The sequence below is a fragment of the Struthio camelus genome, chromosome 26 (assembly GCF_040807025.1).
Source record: "Struthio camelus isolate bStrCam1 chromosome 26, bStrCam1.hap1, whole genome shotgun sequence".
NCBI classification, from domain to species: domain Eukaryota; kingdom Metazoa; phylum Chordata; class Aves; order Struthioniformes; family Struthionidae; genus Struthio; species Struthio camelus.
The window spans coordinates 1786542-1802982 of NC_090967.1; the positions used below are offsets into that span (position 1 = coordinate 1786542).

The 16441-nt window shown below is 38.3% G+C and overlaps 1 protein-coding gene across 4 annotated transcripts in view; it reads left to right on the plus strand.

Moving 5' to 3' along the window:
• The window catches only part of RANBP3 (RAN binding protein 3), a 64320-nt gene extending 48295 nt beyond the window's left edge, over nt 1-16025 (plus strand). For 2 of the 4 annotated variants that reach the window (XM_068920419.1, XM_068920421.1), the window contains 9 exons: nt 1873-1992; nt 2608-2711; nt 8196-8274; nt 9190-9292; nt 10234-10343; nt 11073-11193; nt 11898-12040; nt 13779-13959; nt 14632-16025. In XM_068920419.1, the coding sequence (XP_068776520.1) occupies nt 1873-1992; nt 2608-2711; nt 8196-8274; nt 9190-9292; nt 10234-10343; nt 11073-11193; nt 11898-12040; nt 13779-13959; nt 14632-14675 (1005 nt within the window). In that variant the 3' untranslated portion in view covers nt 14676-16025. Of the gene's footprint in view, nt 1-1872; nt 1993-2607; nt 2712-8195; nt 8275-9189; nt 9293-10218; nt 10344-11072; nt 11194-11897; nt 12041-13778; nt 13960-14631 lie in introns of all 4 variants that reach the window. The other 2 variants (XM_068920420.1, XM_068920418.1) reach the window with 1 other exon arrangement.
• The last annotated feature ends 416 nt before the right edge of the window (nt 16026-16441 follow it).

Genomic DNA, 16441 nt, shown 5'->3' on the forward strand with positions numbered 1-16441 from the left:
GAGACAAATTCACATGCACAAAGATTTACTAGCAGAGTCTATAGCTAATGACATTGACTATCAGTGAACGTTAGTTTTGGGGAGAAACAAGAAAAGAGAGGGAGAAAGAAAAGGGAAGAACTCTCCGCATTGGCCAGCCAAGAAGAAAAATGATGGGAGGTCCCCAGACAAGCATCCTCTCCATCACGGCAGGTGGTCCTCCCTTTTCCCGTAGTAGCTATATATTTTTCATCAGGACCTGCTCAACTCCCTGTTGTTTGTTTCTGCTTGTGATGCTGTTAGTGCTGATTGGAGTGTGCTTTGATGAGGGGCAGGTGCTGGGTGCCGATTGATTGTTAAGCTTTGTTCATGCATATTATTGGGTTCTCTAATGTAAATAAAAAGCAGCAACTACACAGTAAGAAAATGGAGGGAAGAAGGGGTGATTCTCATGCTGGTGGCAGTTGCTTCCCCGGAGAGCTTGCCTTAACAACAGTTAAGGTGGTTCGCAGGTGCGAGACTCTGGGAATAACAGCGTGAGAACTACAGCATGAGAACAATGGAGGAAAAATATTGGCATAGCAGCTCTGGAAAACACTGCCATGGCAGGTGTGGTGAAAGGTTACAGAGCTGCTAGTAGAAGGCAGAGTCTGCAGAGTTGCGGGTAGAAGGCCTTTAGCACTACAAAGGCTTCAAACACCTAAAGCACTGTGCAATGGTGAGGAACAGCAAGTTGAGCAGGAGTGAGCAGTGCATCCTTTTATTGGTTAAGACAAACTGGGCTGCTTTATGAAGACTGTAGCCATTAGGTTAAGAAAAGTGATTATTCCCCTCCACTTGCCACTGGTAGGGCTGCATCAGGAGTACTGTGCTTTGTTTGGGACTCCCCAGTGCAAGGCAGACACTGACAAACCACCAAGATGATTAGTGGCTAGAGCACATGATATCTGATGAGAGGATGTGAAAGCTAGGTGTCTTCTGCTTGGACAAGAGAAGACTAAGGGAGGGAAATAGAATTTTTCTTCTCAGTTACCTAGTGTGACAACAAGCATAATTTACAGTGGTGCGGGGGGATTCTAAGTGGGTATTAGGACAAAACTTTCACGTTAGTGCAGTCAAACATTGAAACTGGTTACACAGAAATTGTAGGACTTTCATCCTTGGATATGTTTGAAATTTGACTGCACGAGGCCCCAGGCAGCCTAACGTAACTTTAAATTTGGCACTGCTTTGAGCATTTGGACCAAATGACATTTAGAGGTCCCTTTGAACCTTAACTATTCTGTGATTCTTTAAGAAAGGTTCTCTAAAGGAGAATAGATTTATTTGTTTTTTTTTTTTTTTTTAAATACACAAGAATAGCTCAAAACATAGCAGTCACAACTGTTACTGGCTAATCTTTACTCTTGTGCTTGGAGCATTACCATTACAGAGAAACAGTGTTTGTTTCAGTCGCTACATTTCAGACAAGTTCTCATTCTACCTGTCTTTTTAGGCATGTCGTTTAATTAGCTAGTTTCTTGTGGCTTACAATGTAGTCACTGATGAGAGGCAGGCTTGTCTAAAAGTAACTGAGAGGAGGCTTTTGGTTCAGGGGGAGCAAGTGACAGAGGGTGTTTATCCCTTTCTTTTGTTTTCAGTTATTTCTTGATTCAACAGTGATAACTGGCCTCATGTTGATTTTTTTGTTACTTGCTGAAATTGCCAGAGACTGCAAGATGTCTTATAAGATGTCCTAAAATAAGTGAATATTACATGTGTCAAATATCTAGAAGTAGTGGTAAAGGAAAAATACCCAGTGGCTTTAATATCAGTGTGGTGGTCTTGTTGTGTTGTTTTGTTTTAAGAAATTGGTCTTAATCTAGGCTAAAGTTCTCAATTCTTTTTCTTTAGGTAAGAGAATGTCAGAAAAAAGAATCTAACAACGCTTCAGATGATGACAGCTGTGAGAAGGCAGAGCTCAATGCACAGCAAGCATTTGTATTTGGGCAAAACTTAAGGGATAGAGTTAAGGTAAAAGCGTTTGTTATCTTGACTGAGAGTTGTTGAATTTAAGTGATAAGAAACAGCAGAACAGATCATTTGTTGGCATATGCATTGCATACTGTTATATTTATGAAGCTATTTTAACCCCATTATACAATGGTTTCAGGCTTCCATGTACATATCAAAAATAGGACCTGTGAACACAATTCAGTTGGCTTAGTAAAACTGGTCTTCCAGTCATTTAATAAAAAAATGCTACTGTTTAGTGTAAGAAGCTTTTTCAAAAGTAAAAGCAGCTTTTATGGTCATAGGCAATGTCTAAAACTCTGGTGAAATTTTTTTTTTTTTTTTCTTGCCTTTTGGGTCAGAGTTAAGTTGAAATGGATTTCTAAGATACTCACTTTGCAACAAAGATTTCACAGAACAGGAAAAAACACAGGGCAGCATGGGTTCAAACCTGTAGGGGTTAATGAGTTGGACCATTAGTACCTCCTGTGTAAGACCAAAAAAAGTATAATGCTGGGACGTAGACTTCTGTGGTTTTATTGCAGAAAGAGTTTGCGGATGGAACTTTGTCTTGAGAAAGAATGCTGATAATTTTATGGTTGGTAGTTAAAACTAATACATTTATTTATTTTACAGCTCGGCGATGAAAGTGATGAGACTGCTGATGTGCAAAATGCTGGCCTTCCAACGTCAGACGCACCTTCTGCAACAAATTATTTTTTACAATACATCAGTTCCAGGTGAGACTACAGCAAAACCTATATGACAGCTTTGCTTAGTTTATGTACAAAATTATTTGTGATTCTGTTTTTTACTGGATGCAGGGCTAATACTGGCTCAGTGGGAACAAAGGCTTCTGAAGAATGAGGTGATAAACTTCAGATTTTTTTTTTTTTTGGTCTTTAATTTCTCTCTAATCATGGATCAACACCCCCCCTCCCCCCAGTAAAATGCATTCATAGCATCATCTCAGCTGTGTGCTTCAGATGTCTTTTTTTGACAATGGTATGAAAGTCTTCAGGAAATTTTCTTCCTACTCGTGCCTGCAAGTGAAACGTCCAAGGAATTGGCTGTCCCAGTATGATTTTGTCTTACTTCCTATCTCTCTCTGACTTTACAGTGAAATGACAATAATAGAGCCTCTAATTTACTGTCCCATTCCTTTGAAGCACTTTCAACCTTGGCATTGGCAGTTCAGCTATGTGGAGATCCATACATACATTCAATAAACTTTATACTGTTGCTAAGGCTTTTAGGCATGACACAGTCTTGAGAATGGTGTTACTGCAGTGTTTGCATAATAACTTTGAGATCCCTCTTCATGTGCTGGGCATGTTGCAGATAATACTTGCTCAGTGTATGTATTGGATGGCAAATGTACCAAAGAGGAAGAAAAGTGGTTTTGCAAGATGTGTTGTCTCTGCTCATGCTCTGAGATACCTCCATCCAAGCACTGATTGCCAAAGAATTCTTTGTGGTTGTAGCACTCTGCCGCACAGTGGAGTGTAAGAAAAAATGATTATGGAATAAAATGGCAAAATGAGCAGAAACAGATCGTCAGAACTTGGCAATATTAGCAGAGAGTCCTAAAAGAAGTAAAGGTTGAAATAACTAAAATACTAAGTGATGTATAATTTAACAACCTAAGTAACAGGCTCAGAGAGCAGCTCTTATGACTCCAGGTCTAGTGAAGAGGTTCTAGATTCACTTTGATATATGTAGGCCTAGTAAGGTCTAAATCTATACTAGGCAATTAATAGAAATAAGAGTAAAATTATTGGACAAACAGATAAAATGTGGTATATTGATTGAGAAAGAGTCAGCAAATGTTTGTAAAGGGAAATTGTGCCTTATAAGGTCACTGGAGTCCTTTGAAGGAGTCCTCAATCGTCTTGTCATGGGAGATCCAAATGATTTCATCTACCTAATGATGATAGTATTTTAGAGAAAACACTTGACAAGCTCCTTCACCAAAACCGCTTGAGAAAACCAGCTAGCATGAGAGAAATTTTTTTTCATGAATGATAAAGTGATGGAATAAATGGAGCTACCAGTGGAATCCTGTAGAATCTGTGCTGTATTTGTATTATACATTGAATAGTATTTCATAAATGACATCGATAAGGGGGAAAATAGTGAAAAAGTGATTTGTTCATGATGCCAAGCTCTTCAGAGTAATATAGAGGACCTCTTATGAATAAATACAGGCCTAACTGCAGAAGGTCTTTGAGAGACTTTCTGATTAGGCAATTGCATTAGAAGAAACTTGAGGTAGGCACATGTAAAGTGAGGCAGCTGCAAGAAAACTATGCTTATATCACATATACAGTGATGGGCTCTGAACGCCACCAAAGGCTAACATGTTGATATTGCTCTATGAAAATGTTAGCTCAGCGCTTAGTAGTGGTCAAAAAGGAAGTAGTGTTACAAAAAGGATAGAGAACATAATTTTTTTTGCTACACAAAGCAGTGAGTGTAGTCCAAATAATAGCTGGAGAAAGCATGGAGAGGGGAGCAGGGAGACACTGAGAGCAGTGGAGTAGAACCACATTTCTGTTTCTGGAAGGACTTGAGCTGCAGATTGTTTGAGACTATGAAATAATTCTAGAAAAATATCATTGTGTGCTTGCCTTGTCCTTATGTACTTGCTTTCTTAAGAACTTATTGTTCACCTACGTTGTCTTCACTGCAAACTGGGTACTAGGCAGTTTTAAGACTATGCAGTCTTAGTCCCTTTTTGCACTGAAATCTTCCAGGGATGCGCTGGAGAGGTAGAGAACACCACAAAGTCAGTGTCTTTCCAGAGACAGACTGTCAGATATTTTATGAGATGTGGCAGACTGTAATTTCCAATACGTGGTCTTCAAACACTGGAATATTTACTTATATCTTTCAACCTGTACAACACTGACTTCCACCGCTCAAATCTTCAGTTTGGGAGCAAGGGTAAGAGTTCAGGGTAAGGCAGTTGCTAGAAACCTACTTTTGGGTCTGCCCCCAGAAAGTTTAAAAAACTTCAGTGTCATTAAATGAAGTTGGCTCTGGTTGATACCTGAGATAGCAAGACATGAGGGCAATTAACTTGTAAAAGAACTCCTCGCTTTGTATATCAGACTCTCAATCCTTCTTTAAAAATTCTAAAGGTACTAGGTTACATGGCAGATGTCAGAAGGTCATATTCAATTCCCAGTTAGCATTTGGAGCTCAGAACTGTGGTATTAAATACCCTTAGCAGGCAAAGCTTTTTTCCCCTCAGGATTTCTTCTGTTCTTTGAATCTCAATGCCTGCAGAGTTGTTCCTTCTACTCACTCTAAAGGTTTGTTTGGCTCTACTTGGATCATGTAGAGACGTGTGTGTGCCTGTTTTCCAGACTTCAGGTGAAATGCGTGTAGGCTTGATTTAAAATGATCATCACTTAGTAAGCACATTGATGTCTTTGAATCGCATTTCAGCTTGTTTTTGTGGCTGATGGTCTTGGGCAATGTTTGCAACAAGATGCCATTTAATACCCATCTATCTGCATCCTTGCCCTCAATTGTGGGATTTGCTCTTCTAGCTGGGAGGCTTGCTCTGGGGCAAATGGCTCAGCATTTGTGGATTTGATCAGGTAGGAATTGCATTTGAGAAAGCTGAGGAGGACTCCCTCTGCAAGAAAGGGCTCATCTAGAGTTTCAGCAACAGTGGCTTCTCTGAGAAACTATCCAGTCTTTTTGAAATCTTCATTTTTTTCCACTTGTAGCTCTAATGACACTTTCTTTTAAAACTACTTCTGTTGAATTTCGACAGCTAAGCTTCTGTCTGTGGCTTTTGCAGCTCACTTGCTTGGATCAGTTTGAGGAGATAGTTGGTGGACAAGAAGTTCAGGGCTATGTTATATTCTAGCAAAAGGACAGCGACTAGAATGCAAGAACAGACATTATCACTAGTTCTAAGATAAGGTGAGATTTAGTGTCACACGTGCTAGAATCTCAGTCTTTCCAAAGTATAAAGGACCCTGGTCTCCAGAGAAAACAGGAGGACTAATATTAATGCTCTGGAACTTTTTGCCATGGGAGAAGTTTGTGATTCATTCTTATGTAGCCTCTGAAACTTTATAGCATGGAACCAAAATGCACTGAGAACAAGGGAAAAATTGCTTGTTAATAGTTTGGCAGGATAATAAATTGTAACATCGTGTAAGCCTAATTACTGTGAGGTAAGATTCCCCTCTAGCTGTTACACTTTTGAAGTAGAAGTCTGTGATGAATGACTCATTGTAGAGGTCTGTTACAGAGCACTGTTTCTTTCATAGTTGGATTTATTTACCATTAAAGAAAAGACCATGAACTTATTTTGCCTAGAAGGCGTGATCCTTCAGCCTGTCACCCATAAGCTGTGGGGGATCAAATGTTTAGTGATCTAGATTTAGGTGTCCACATATAAGCACTAGTGTTTGAGTCAGTCACCCTAGACTTCCTCAACAGTCAATGAAGACTTAGTGAGTGCCTCCCCTGGTGAGTACCATAGGGCATGACTAATGTGACTGTGTGCAGGCATTCATTATAGGACCAGAGTAATTGCACCTGTGTTGCATTGGCTAGATCTAAAGGCACTGCAAAGGTTGTTTAGGCAAGAAGCTCAAATGTAGCTGCTTTACATGTAAAATTAGGTGGGGCTTCTATGTCATGCAATTTTTTTGTTGAACTGCACTGAACTTTAGGATGATATCCTTAGCCAAATGAGATGGTGGTCATTTACTTTGCAGCTCCTCAATGGTCCGGGTGCTTTTTCCTGTTTGTTGCAGATGTGTATTATGTTCGTCATACAGACCACCTTGACCTCATTATGCTCTATCCTCACAAAGGAGCGCTCCTTAATACAACTTTAATTCTCTGCTCTGGGCCCAACCACAAATCGAAAAGTTTTGATTGACCAGTGATCTTGGTATCATCTTCTAGAGCCCTTCAAGTCATGCTTTGAATCTGTTCAGAATGGATCTTGCCTGATCTTACTTACAAAAATAAGTCTGCTTAGTAGCAGTCACAGTGATCAGGGGAAGAATTTCAAGTTCTGGTAATTATCCTCTCAAAATCTTTTATAAGAAGAGGATGGTGTTGCAACCTGCAACCTCATCTGATTCAATGTTAGGACAGTTTTGAAGCTCTTTGTGAACTGAGGAATTAATTTCTTTCTTCCTCAGAAGTCCCAATCAAGTTGTTGATGATGGATGCTTTCAAATTCCTTTATAAACTGCAGCATCAGAACTGAACTGTTCGGACAGTATCTCTTTCTTTTTCTTTCTTTTTCTTCTCTTCACCTTTCCTAGCAAGCACAGAGGCTCATCTTGTTAGGGTGCATACCAGCATCTTCTACTTTTTTCAGAAGTATGTCAGTTTCTTTTTTCAGTCATTGACTGTTTCCTCTTGAACCTGAACATTAGAGCCAAACTCAACTTTTAGAAAGGTATGCCTGAAGGGAGGGTGGATGCACGATGACTTGTTAGTTGCTGTGGGAAATTGTAGAATGGTGGTAAACCTGTTGCCCTTCTTAAATTGGTTATAAAAGTTGTTAATGAAATCCACGTAGGAGAAGGATGCTTGTACTGGAAGAACTGTATATTCACTAAGGAAGATGTGAGGTTTGAGACTGATTGTGAAACTTTTTGGGGAGGCTATGACATTGCAGCTTGTCTAATAAAAGATATTACTGCTCCCTGCTACCTTTGCCTCAGTTGTGTTATTGCAAGTGTTTTAATTCTTTTCCTGACTCTCAGAGAAAATTGACCTCTTATCTCTGGGGGAAAAAAAACCCAGGGAAATCCATAAATTCTAGACAGTACTAAGAGGCAAGCCTCTTAAGATTAAATGTCTAATGTTTTGTTTACCATGCATGTGGAATACTGTTAAGAACAGTATGTAATATGATTAAACAATAAGCCCTCACCTAGCATTCTGCATTATTCAACATGTAATTAGATGTGTTTAGGGTAAAATATTTACAGTGAGAAAAATCATTTGCTCTTATTCAGAGCAAATTCTCATTCCGTAAAAATGCTTACGTGTTCTTATGTTGTCTCATGTTACCAAGTTGAATTAAATTTTGCTTTTGTTTCTTTGGAAGCCAGTAATTGATTTTTTTTTTAAAGCCAGTGACAGTTGCTCATGTTTTAGGAAGCTTATCAGCAATTGATAAATAGATAGTTTTCTGACTTAAAGTTGTGGGTTTTTGTTTGTTTTCCTTCCAGTCTAGAGAACTCTATGAACAGTGCGGATGTATCCAGCAACAAGTTTGTTTTTGGACAGAACATGAGTGAACGAGTCCTAGTGAGTAATTTTCTCAGTAGTTTGCGTTACAAATTCCCACTCTAGAAATTTAAGAAACTTTATTATTGTTACTGAAGCAGGCTATTCTGTCAGTGGTTTACCTTGTATGTAACTTTTTCAGTGTAATCTGATGGGTCTTGTTATGAGAGATTGTCTGCGTTAATTATCTGCAACTGCAGATCTCTCCAGGATTTCCTGGCCAAGCACTACCTGTGTGAGGAGATTGGATACCTTCTCCATAGCGCTCATGGTACTCAAATGCAAGCACTTCAGATATGGCACAGCTTGCTTCTCTTTTCAATGGCTTCTTTAGTATAAATATTTGAGCATACCTCATGCTTGCTGTCCTCCAAATTGAGAGAAGTTCATTAATGTGACTCCCCTAATGACGAGATTTCAAGTCCAACAGTAAGGCAGCTACCTCAGTACTGAGGTATGATTCAGGAAAGTCTATGCTTATTGTGTACCATCCCAAGGCATTATTTCTAGTGCCTTACTGCTTGCTGTTGCTGTATCGTTATGCTGGTGTAAAAGGGAAGCATTAATACTGTGCATTCATACCTATCTACCCATTGAGCAGGGAGGGTTGTTCAGTCAAGTATGCCTTGAGTAGAACTGTAGCTGAAAAATTGGTTTGATTTGTTGAACACGGCTTCAAAATGAGGGTCAAAATTCAGTTTTCTGTTAAGGGAAGAATAATTCAAACTGGTTTTTAGGTCAGGCTGCGTTTGACTCCGTGGTCAGGGCAGTAGTATAGTTTTTACTGTGGAAACATATCATTTGTGGGTTCTGCTATTGTGTGATTTATGAACACTAGGGGCTTCCTCCAGTAATTGCTCAGTAGTCTTTTTCTGTAAAACAAAAATTAATGTGTATGCTTTATTTCTTTTGTTTACCTCCTCTTATTTCACAAAGAGTCCACCAAAATCAAATGACGGTAGTACAGAGAGTAATAAGGAGAATGCTGCTACAGAGTCTGGATCTGAATCGTCTTCTCAGGAAGCCACACCAGAGAAAGGTGAACACCAAAATATACTTTTAGGAATGGTAGTTAATCCTTGTTTAAATGATATTGCTTTTTTTTTTTTTTTTCCCCAATATCTTACTGCTTTAAGAACTTCTGTGTAGCCTTTATTGTCCCCTGTAACCAACACTTAAACACTGGCTTGGGGTGGGGAGATGGCATGTTGGATGCTATAGATCCTCTGGTTCTATTGTCTTTTAACATTAAATGCATACAGGCTACGCTGGCATTTTCATTGCCGTGCTACAGTATTGGGATTGTCTTAATCAGAATGAAAGTAGCAGGAATCAACTGAGAAGCTACTTGGATCTACAGATTTTAGAAGAAATGTGGCTACCCATTTTTTTAACAGTTCTGCTACACTTCCAGTGTCTGAGTAAAATGTATATTGTGTTGTGTGGGTGCACCAAATGTAGTGTTTGAACTAGGAAGTGTCTGCTGAATTCTAGACTTCTGTGATTCTTTAAATTGGCAAGATTTTCTGGAAATTTTGTCAGTTATGAGTTTTCTCCAGCAAACTGCTTGTGAGCGAGTGTGAGTGGAAAATGAATCATGCCTTACGTGTGTAAGTCCAATTGTGTAGCTCATTGCAGTATCAATACTGCTCAAATGCCTGCAGATATGGATGTGTCTGTGTGCTAGCAAAGGTTTTGCATAGTTGTATGTAGAAAAATTGCAAGTATGTAGGGACAAAATTTTCAGTAAGTTATCTCCTGTCCTTTACAACTTCCGGTGCTTTTAAAGCAAATCTTGGAAGTCAGACAGACTGCTTTAAACTTCAGATCTACTTCTAATCTTCTATTGCTGTCTGTCTTCTGTACTGTATTTCTCTAAATTCTGGGATACTTGTGAAACCTTTATAAATCTTCAATAATTATATGCAAATTGTTCTCAAAATAAACGTTCAAAATGTTGTTCAGCTAATAATATTTCAGAATCACTGGCAGAGTCTGCAGCAGCCTATACTAAAGCAACAGCAAGGAAATGTTTACTGGCGAAGGTAGAAGTGATTACTGGAGAGGAAGCTGAAAGTAATGTGTTACAGGTAAGAAACTGGTGAAGTAGAGAGAAGCTTTGCATTTGTGGAGATTGGTATGGCCATCTAGCAAATGCGTACTACCTGATTCTCTACAACTTGGCCATCCTGTGTATCTCTAATGTGCTGCTTTCTTGTGTTAAAATGCAAACTGTGGGTGTTTATGCTCAGATCCTTGTTTTGTTCCTTCTTAACTTCCTCTTTCTGAATAAAATTCCTAGTTTGGACAATCTAGGTAGCTGTTTTACAAGTCTTAAGTGTGCTTTCCTGAAGCAATCACACAAAAGCTTCCATCTTCTGCAAAACAATTATTTATTTAAATAGAAGTATTTTATTTAGTTGACCTAAATATTCTTTAAGTACCTTAATTATTTTACTATTGCAGATTATTTTAACTCAGAATTGGCTATCGTGACTAAGCAGTCTGGTTTCTTGCATAGGAGAAACCATAAAACAGCACTCAGGAGTTAGTGTTCAGGTGCTTGTTTGAATTAGTGATCTTTTAGATGGACATTCAATCATGATTCAAAGCTTTCCAATTTCAACGATGATTTATTTTGCAATGCAGTTGTTCGTTAATTTAAATATTTTTAATAACTTAAGTATATCTTTAAGAAAAAGATTTACACCAAAGCCCTGCACATAAGAGGAATATACCCCTCCCCCTTGTCCTCCATTTATAGTTTCTTACTATTGAGTTAGTCAACTGTTATGCTATTGAGGTATTTTTTGTTACAGATTCAGTGCAAGTTGTTTGTTTTTGATAAAAACTCTCAGTCTTGGGTAGAAAGAGGTCGAGGACTTCTGAGACTCAATGATATGGCTTCAACAGATGATGGAACTTTACAGTCTCGACTGGGTAAGAGGAACTATAGGAAGCGAATTGCTGGATGATAGTCTGCGTTACTTTCACAGGATGCTTCTGTGACAGATAGTAGTAGCCACTTTGGGTTTTATCTTAGTTATAGCAGCTCAGAAAGCAGTTTGGACCTTTTCTCTTGCTTCATTTAATAACTGTTTCCTCTATAGAGAGGAACTTTTCAGATCCTCTTATTGTAGCCAGTTCCAGTTACTTCTGGAATATTCGTTTTTTCCCCTAAAAGCAAGCTGTATTTTGCATTTAGAATATTTGACTAGAAATTACAGTAATATTCTCCAGATCTGAACTCTGTGCTCTTTTGGGGGACTGGGCATTTGTGGGGGCAGTCTCTGCTTTGAATAGTGCCCAGTTGTTCAAATGGGCAGGAATTTGCATTAGCCTGAGGTTATCAGCTCAGATCAGTGAACAGTGATTAATGACTTTGATCTGTGTATTAACATATCAGATTTGGGCATGTTTAATTGTCTAAATATCTTTAGACATGTCTGATACTCTGTAGCCTGCAGTCTTCTGATTAACAGTCAAGATTCCTGTTTTAAAGTATTTTTCCTTTCCTGATATTCCTTGTAAAGAGACTTACAGACACTTACTTAAAAAAAAAAAAAAAAAAAAATCATGTTGGCTGTTTTTGAGCTTCCTGTTTTGTCTTTTTCCACCTAAGTAATCTTCTGTGTTGGCTCTAGTGATGAGGACTCAGGGGAGTCTCAGGTTAATCTTAAATACCAAGCTTTGGGCTCAGATGCAGATCGACAAAGCCAGTGAGAAAAGTATCCGGATCACAGCCATGGATACAGAGGACCAAGGAGTTAAAGTTTTTCTTATATCAGTGAGTACTTTTTTTTTTTGGCTTACCTCCTAATTTTCCCCTCCACGGCCATGTGTTTATGCGTGCACACGCATGCACACACACACACAAATGTACAAACCAGGTAACTGGCTTGACAGATTTCTCTTGTTTGAAAAGCATTACTAACTTTGAAGAAATTCCGCTTGGAAGGCTGCTCTATGCTATCCAAAGCATTGACATGGAGTTGTGGAAGCTGTTCGGTGCTCATTCAAAATGTAGATACAGTGTAAGATTAATTCTAATCCTCTTTTGTTAACAAGGAAAAGAGGAGGCATTTCATAGACTTCTATGTAATGCCTTACAAAAAATTAGATCTGCTAGAAGTTATGTAGCATGAGAGAACTGTCACTGTCTATAGCATGGATGGACATAGAATCTTCTTGACAGATATTTAATGCTTTGTTTTTAATCAGCCTCTCTATTAATAGTAAAACATAAAACATTTTAACTTTGACTTTCTTTTAAGACTGAGTATTCCGAGCAGTAACAGGCCAGTGAAATTGATTTCTGTGCCTGGTAAAAGAGGTGACAGCAATCAGAATTAGAATTACTAAAACACTTGTTGATTATATCACAATTTCTTAAGAAAGAGCAGTGATTCCCTAATATCATTAAGAAAACTTATAGAATTTGAGAGGTCTGACCACATTTTATTGACCTAGTCTGAGGAGAAGAATCAAGTGTTCTCATGGATCGGAAATTAAGAGAACAACAACAAATGGTCAGGTTTGCCTTTGACATTAGGTTTGTAGCACCAGTATCTGGAGTCCCAGAGTGGAACTAATGGTACCAAATATACATTAATGAATAAAAGAGCAAAGCAACGAGATGAGTAAATAACTCAAATTTGTTAAGTCTAGAGAAAATGCTGAGGGAAGTTAAATTGTCATCAGGTTATTCACTATTAATTTTAACATTAATAAAATGTATCTTGTATGAAATAATTCATTACAGCTTCCTTAGTGTGAGGAATTCATTGAGACAGTGAAGACCAAGTTTTGCAGTATTCAGGAAAGAGTTGTCTTTTAAATAGATAGTAATGTCTGTTAAATGCTTAGTTTGATGGGCCTAAAAATCCTTCATTTGAAGGGCTGAAGTGGCCATTAACCTTTGAGAATACAGAAAAAATATTCTGTGGAACAAGTTGTCACAAATACTTCCCTCTGAAACAGCTGGCCAGTGTAAGAGAGTGTGCAATAAATTTGAAGAATCACATCCCTGATGGCATGTTTGTTGTATTTTCTTATTATATCTTGTTATGTTAAAAATTTATGCAGTGTGTCATGAAACAGTTAAGTGACTTGATTATGATTAACAGTTTTTAACGATCTTTAAAATTAAGCTTAAGCTTTTGGGGGTATTAGGAAAGCTGCGTGACTCCTGGATGAAGAGGGTTGCATGTAATTCTTTGTAAAGTTGGCTAGTGCTGGTTTTGTTAGCCAGAGAAGTTTGGTGCTGAGCAGAGAGAAATATACTTTCATTATCAGAGTTGAATATATCTGGCATTTTACTATGTATTCTGCAACCAGTTCTGATCTAGTTTGAAAAACCCTGTATGGGAAAACTGAAAGGCAGGATGTGAAATGTTTGGCATGACTGCCTTGTATTACATAGGGAGTTGTAACAGAATAAAAAGACTGCTTACGCCTTTTTCTTGTTTTTGAAAAAAAAAATATATATATATATGTGTGTGTGTGTATATATATATAAAACGTAGGCAAGCTCTAAAGATACAGGGCAGTTGTATGCTGCGTTACACCATCGGATCTTGGCTTTGCGGAGTAGAGTGGAACAAGAGCAAGAGGTCAAGAATGTAGCACCTGAGCCAGAGGTAACACAATCAAATGAGGAAGACAGTGATGATGATGTCATTGCACCTTCAGGATCAGTTGGAAGTGGTAAGCAAGAAAGACACAAAATTTCCTGGTTCTCCATACATTTTTCTCCTTTGTCCTTTACAGCAGACTGTTCTCTCTGCAGCTGTATCCCATAGGTGTACTTCTGATCTGTTACTTCTCCCAAATGTTTCTGGAATAAGACTCGTTGCATAAATTGCCTTTTTGAATGCAAATATCTATAACTTCCAAGGACATGGAAAGTGTAATTGATTCAGTTGTATGTGAGGAGACCATAGTGATTAAAAAGGTACTAGTCATCAGTTGGAGGAAAGTTTTCTTCTGTACTCTTGACTGGAGTCATCTGTGCTTTGCCTTTCTACGGCTTAGAACATCCCACCTTTTACTGTGACTAGTCCTCCATCCTGATTTACAGCAGAAAAAAAAGGGAATAGGCATGAACAAAAGCAGTGGGTGGGCTTGGAGAGGCAGTTCTGGTGGAAACTGAGTGGCAAGGTTTTTTGGCTCTGGATGCTATTGGGATCCCAAAACCACATTGGTGAAGAATATAAATTTTTTTAGTGGACAGAACTTAGTCTGGAGAGGAAGAAATAAGAGGATAAAACTCTGCTGTTCTCATCTGACACTGAAATCCTAAATCTGAGACTTTTCTAGGCTTCTCAGAACAGGAGACAGATGCTTCTTAATGACAAAGAACTACTCTCTTTGTTTCAGGTCCTAACGATGAAGGTGACGGGCAGAATGTTGGCAGCACATAGCAGAAGTGAGCTGATCTGCTTGCAAGGCTGCTATGAACACCATCTTGCAGGCATCTCTCTGGATACCCCAGGCCAGCTATTGTTTCAGGCAGTGTTGAAAGCTCCAGGACTTGAGAACTGTGCATCCCTGTTCTGTTCGTTTGTTTTTTTGGTCTGGATCAGTAGATTCCACACAAAAAAAGCAGACTTGGAAACTACCTGAATGTGGTTTGGGATGTGAAAGCTCATCATATTGATGAGCCAAAAAAAAAAAAAAAAAGAATCCAAACATTTCCCCTCTTCCCTGTAATTGAAATGGCACATTACAGCTTGTCACAGCTTTTCATTGGGAACTTTTGACTGTTTCTTCAGTAGTTCATGTCTTGCAGGCCTCCGAGATAGAACTTTCCAGCACGATTCCAACTTGAATTCTTCTTTCTTATCCCTTATTTCCCCTTATGAGTTTTTACCACCTGCAGGGAAACCCTGTCCTCCTCAGTTCCGATTCTCAGACTGCCCTTTTGGGTTCATTCTCTTCTGGACGGCAGATGGGGCAGCTTCTGTTTTTACCTTTTAACCCCAACGTAGGTTGTGGACGCTGTTGTTCCCTGTCTAGTGGGTTTGTAAGCAGAGAGGAAAAGAACATTGTGGTTCACCAGAAAGGCTTTTTAATGTATTAATGGGAGACTCTAAAGTCCACAGGATGTTTTGCTAACTCCTTTCTTTCTTCCCGTTTCCATTATTATTATTTGGGGGTTTATATTGTGGTGATACTTTTTTATTTTAGTTTTTCAATAAGATGCTCTTGTGTGTTGAAAAAGTGAAACTATTGTTTTGTACTGTTCTTTTCTGTTACTATTTAAGGGAGAGCTAAGCCACTATATATAATAGATGTTGCATACAATTTTTCTTAGAAAATTATATGTTTCTGTGGCTACGGTAAATTGTAGGAGGCATACAGGTTAAACCTTCAGAAAAGTTGATGAGGAAACAGTTGTTTGCCCTTGGAAGAATAAAGTAGGCTCATGTGATGAGCTCGGTCAGCCATTAAAATAAATCTGTGTAAAAGCAGCTGTCATTTAATGGCTTGATTCAACAAGCTATTTAAGCACTTGTCTGACTTTACCATATGTGAATGATCTTATTGAAGTCAATGCAACTATTCATGCTTAAAGCTGAGTAAATTTTAAATATCTTGCTGAATTAATGGCCTTAAATAGAAAATAACTTTTAACTCTTCCTGTCCCTATTCTGTTTCCTGAAGTCTTGCAGCATGAATAAAAAGGTAATATTGCCAGCTTTGAATAGTTTGGGCTGAAGGATATTGTATTCTGTTCCACCAAAATAAAAGCAAGAACATGTTTTCCTGTGTGTAATTCTGAAGTACTCCTGCTGTAACCACAATTTACTTTTTTGCTTTGGATGTTTTCTAATTATTTGGGCCTTTTGTGTGAAAGTTGAGTTTTATTTTGTTATTAAAACATATGGTATATTCTTCTTATCCAGCAAAGTTGGAATTTAATAGTCACCTAAGGACAGTGACTAGGACATTTTCCTATAAATTCCCCAAACTGTTCTATTTCCTTTGTAAATAGATTATTGGTAGATAATTTTTGACTTGCTTGCTCTTTTTCTCGTAGGTTAAGGAGATCTAAAATGCACCATTAAAAGAAAAAAAAAAAAAAGTATGTGTGTTGGGGGGGTGTAATTAATGTAGCATAAGTAGAAAATGAAAACCCGGGTTGTAGTACAAAAGAAACTTTGAAATGATTCAAATGGCAAAACAG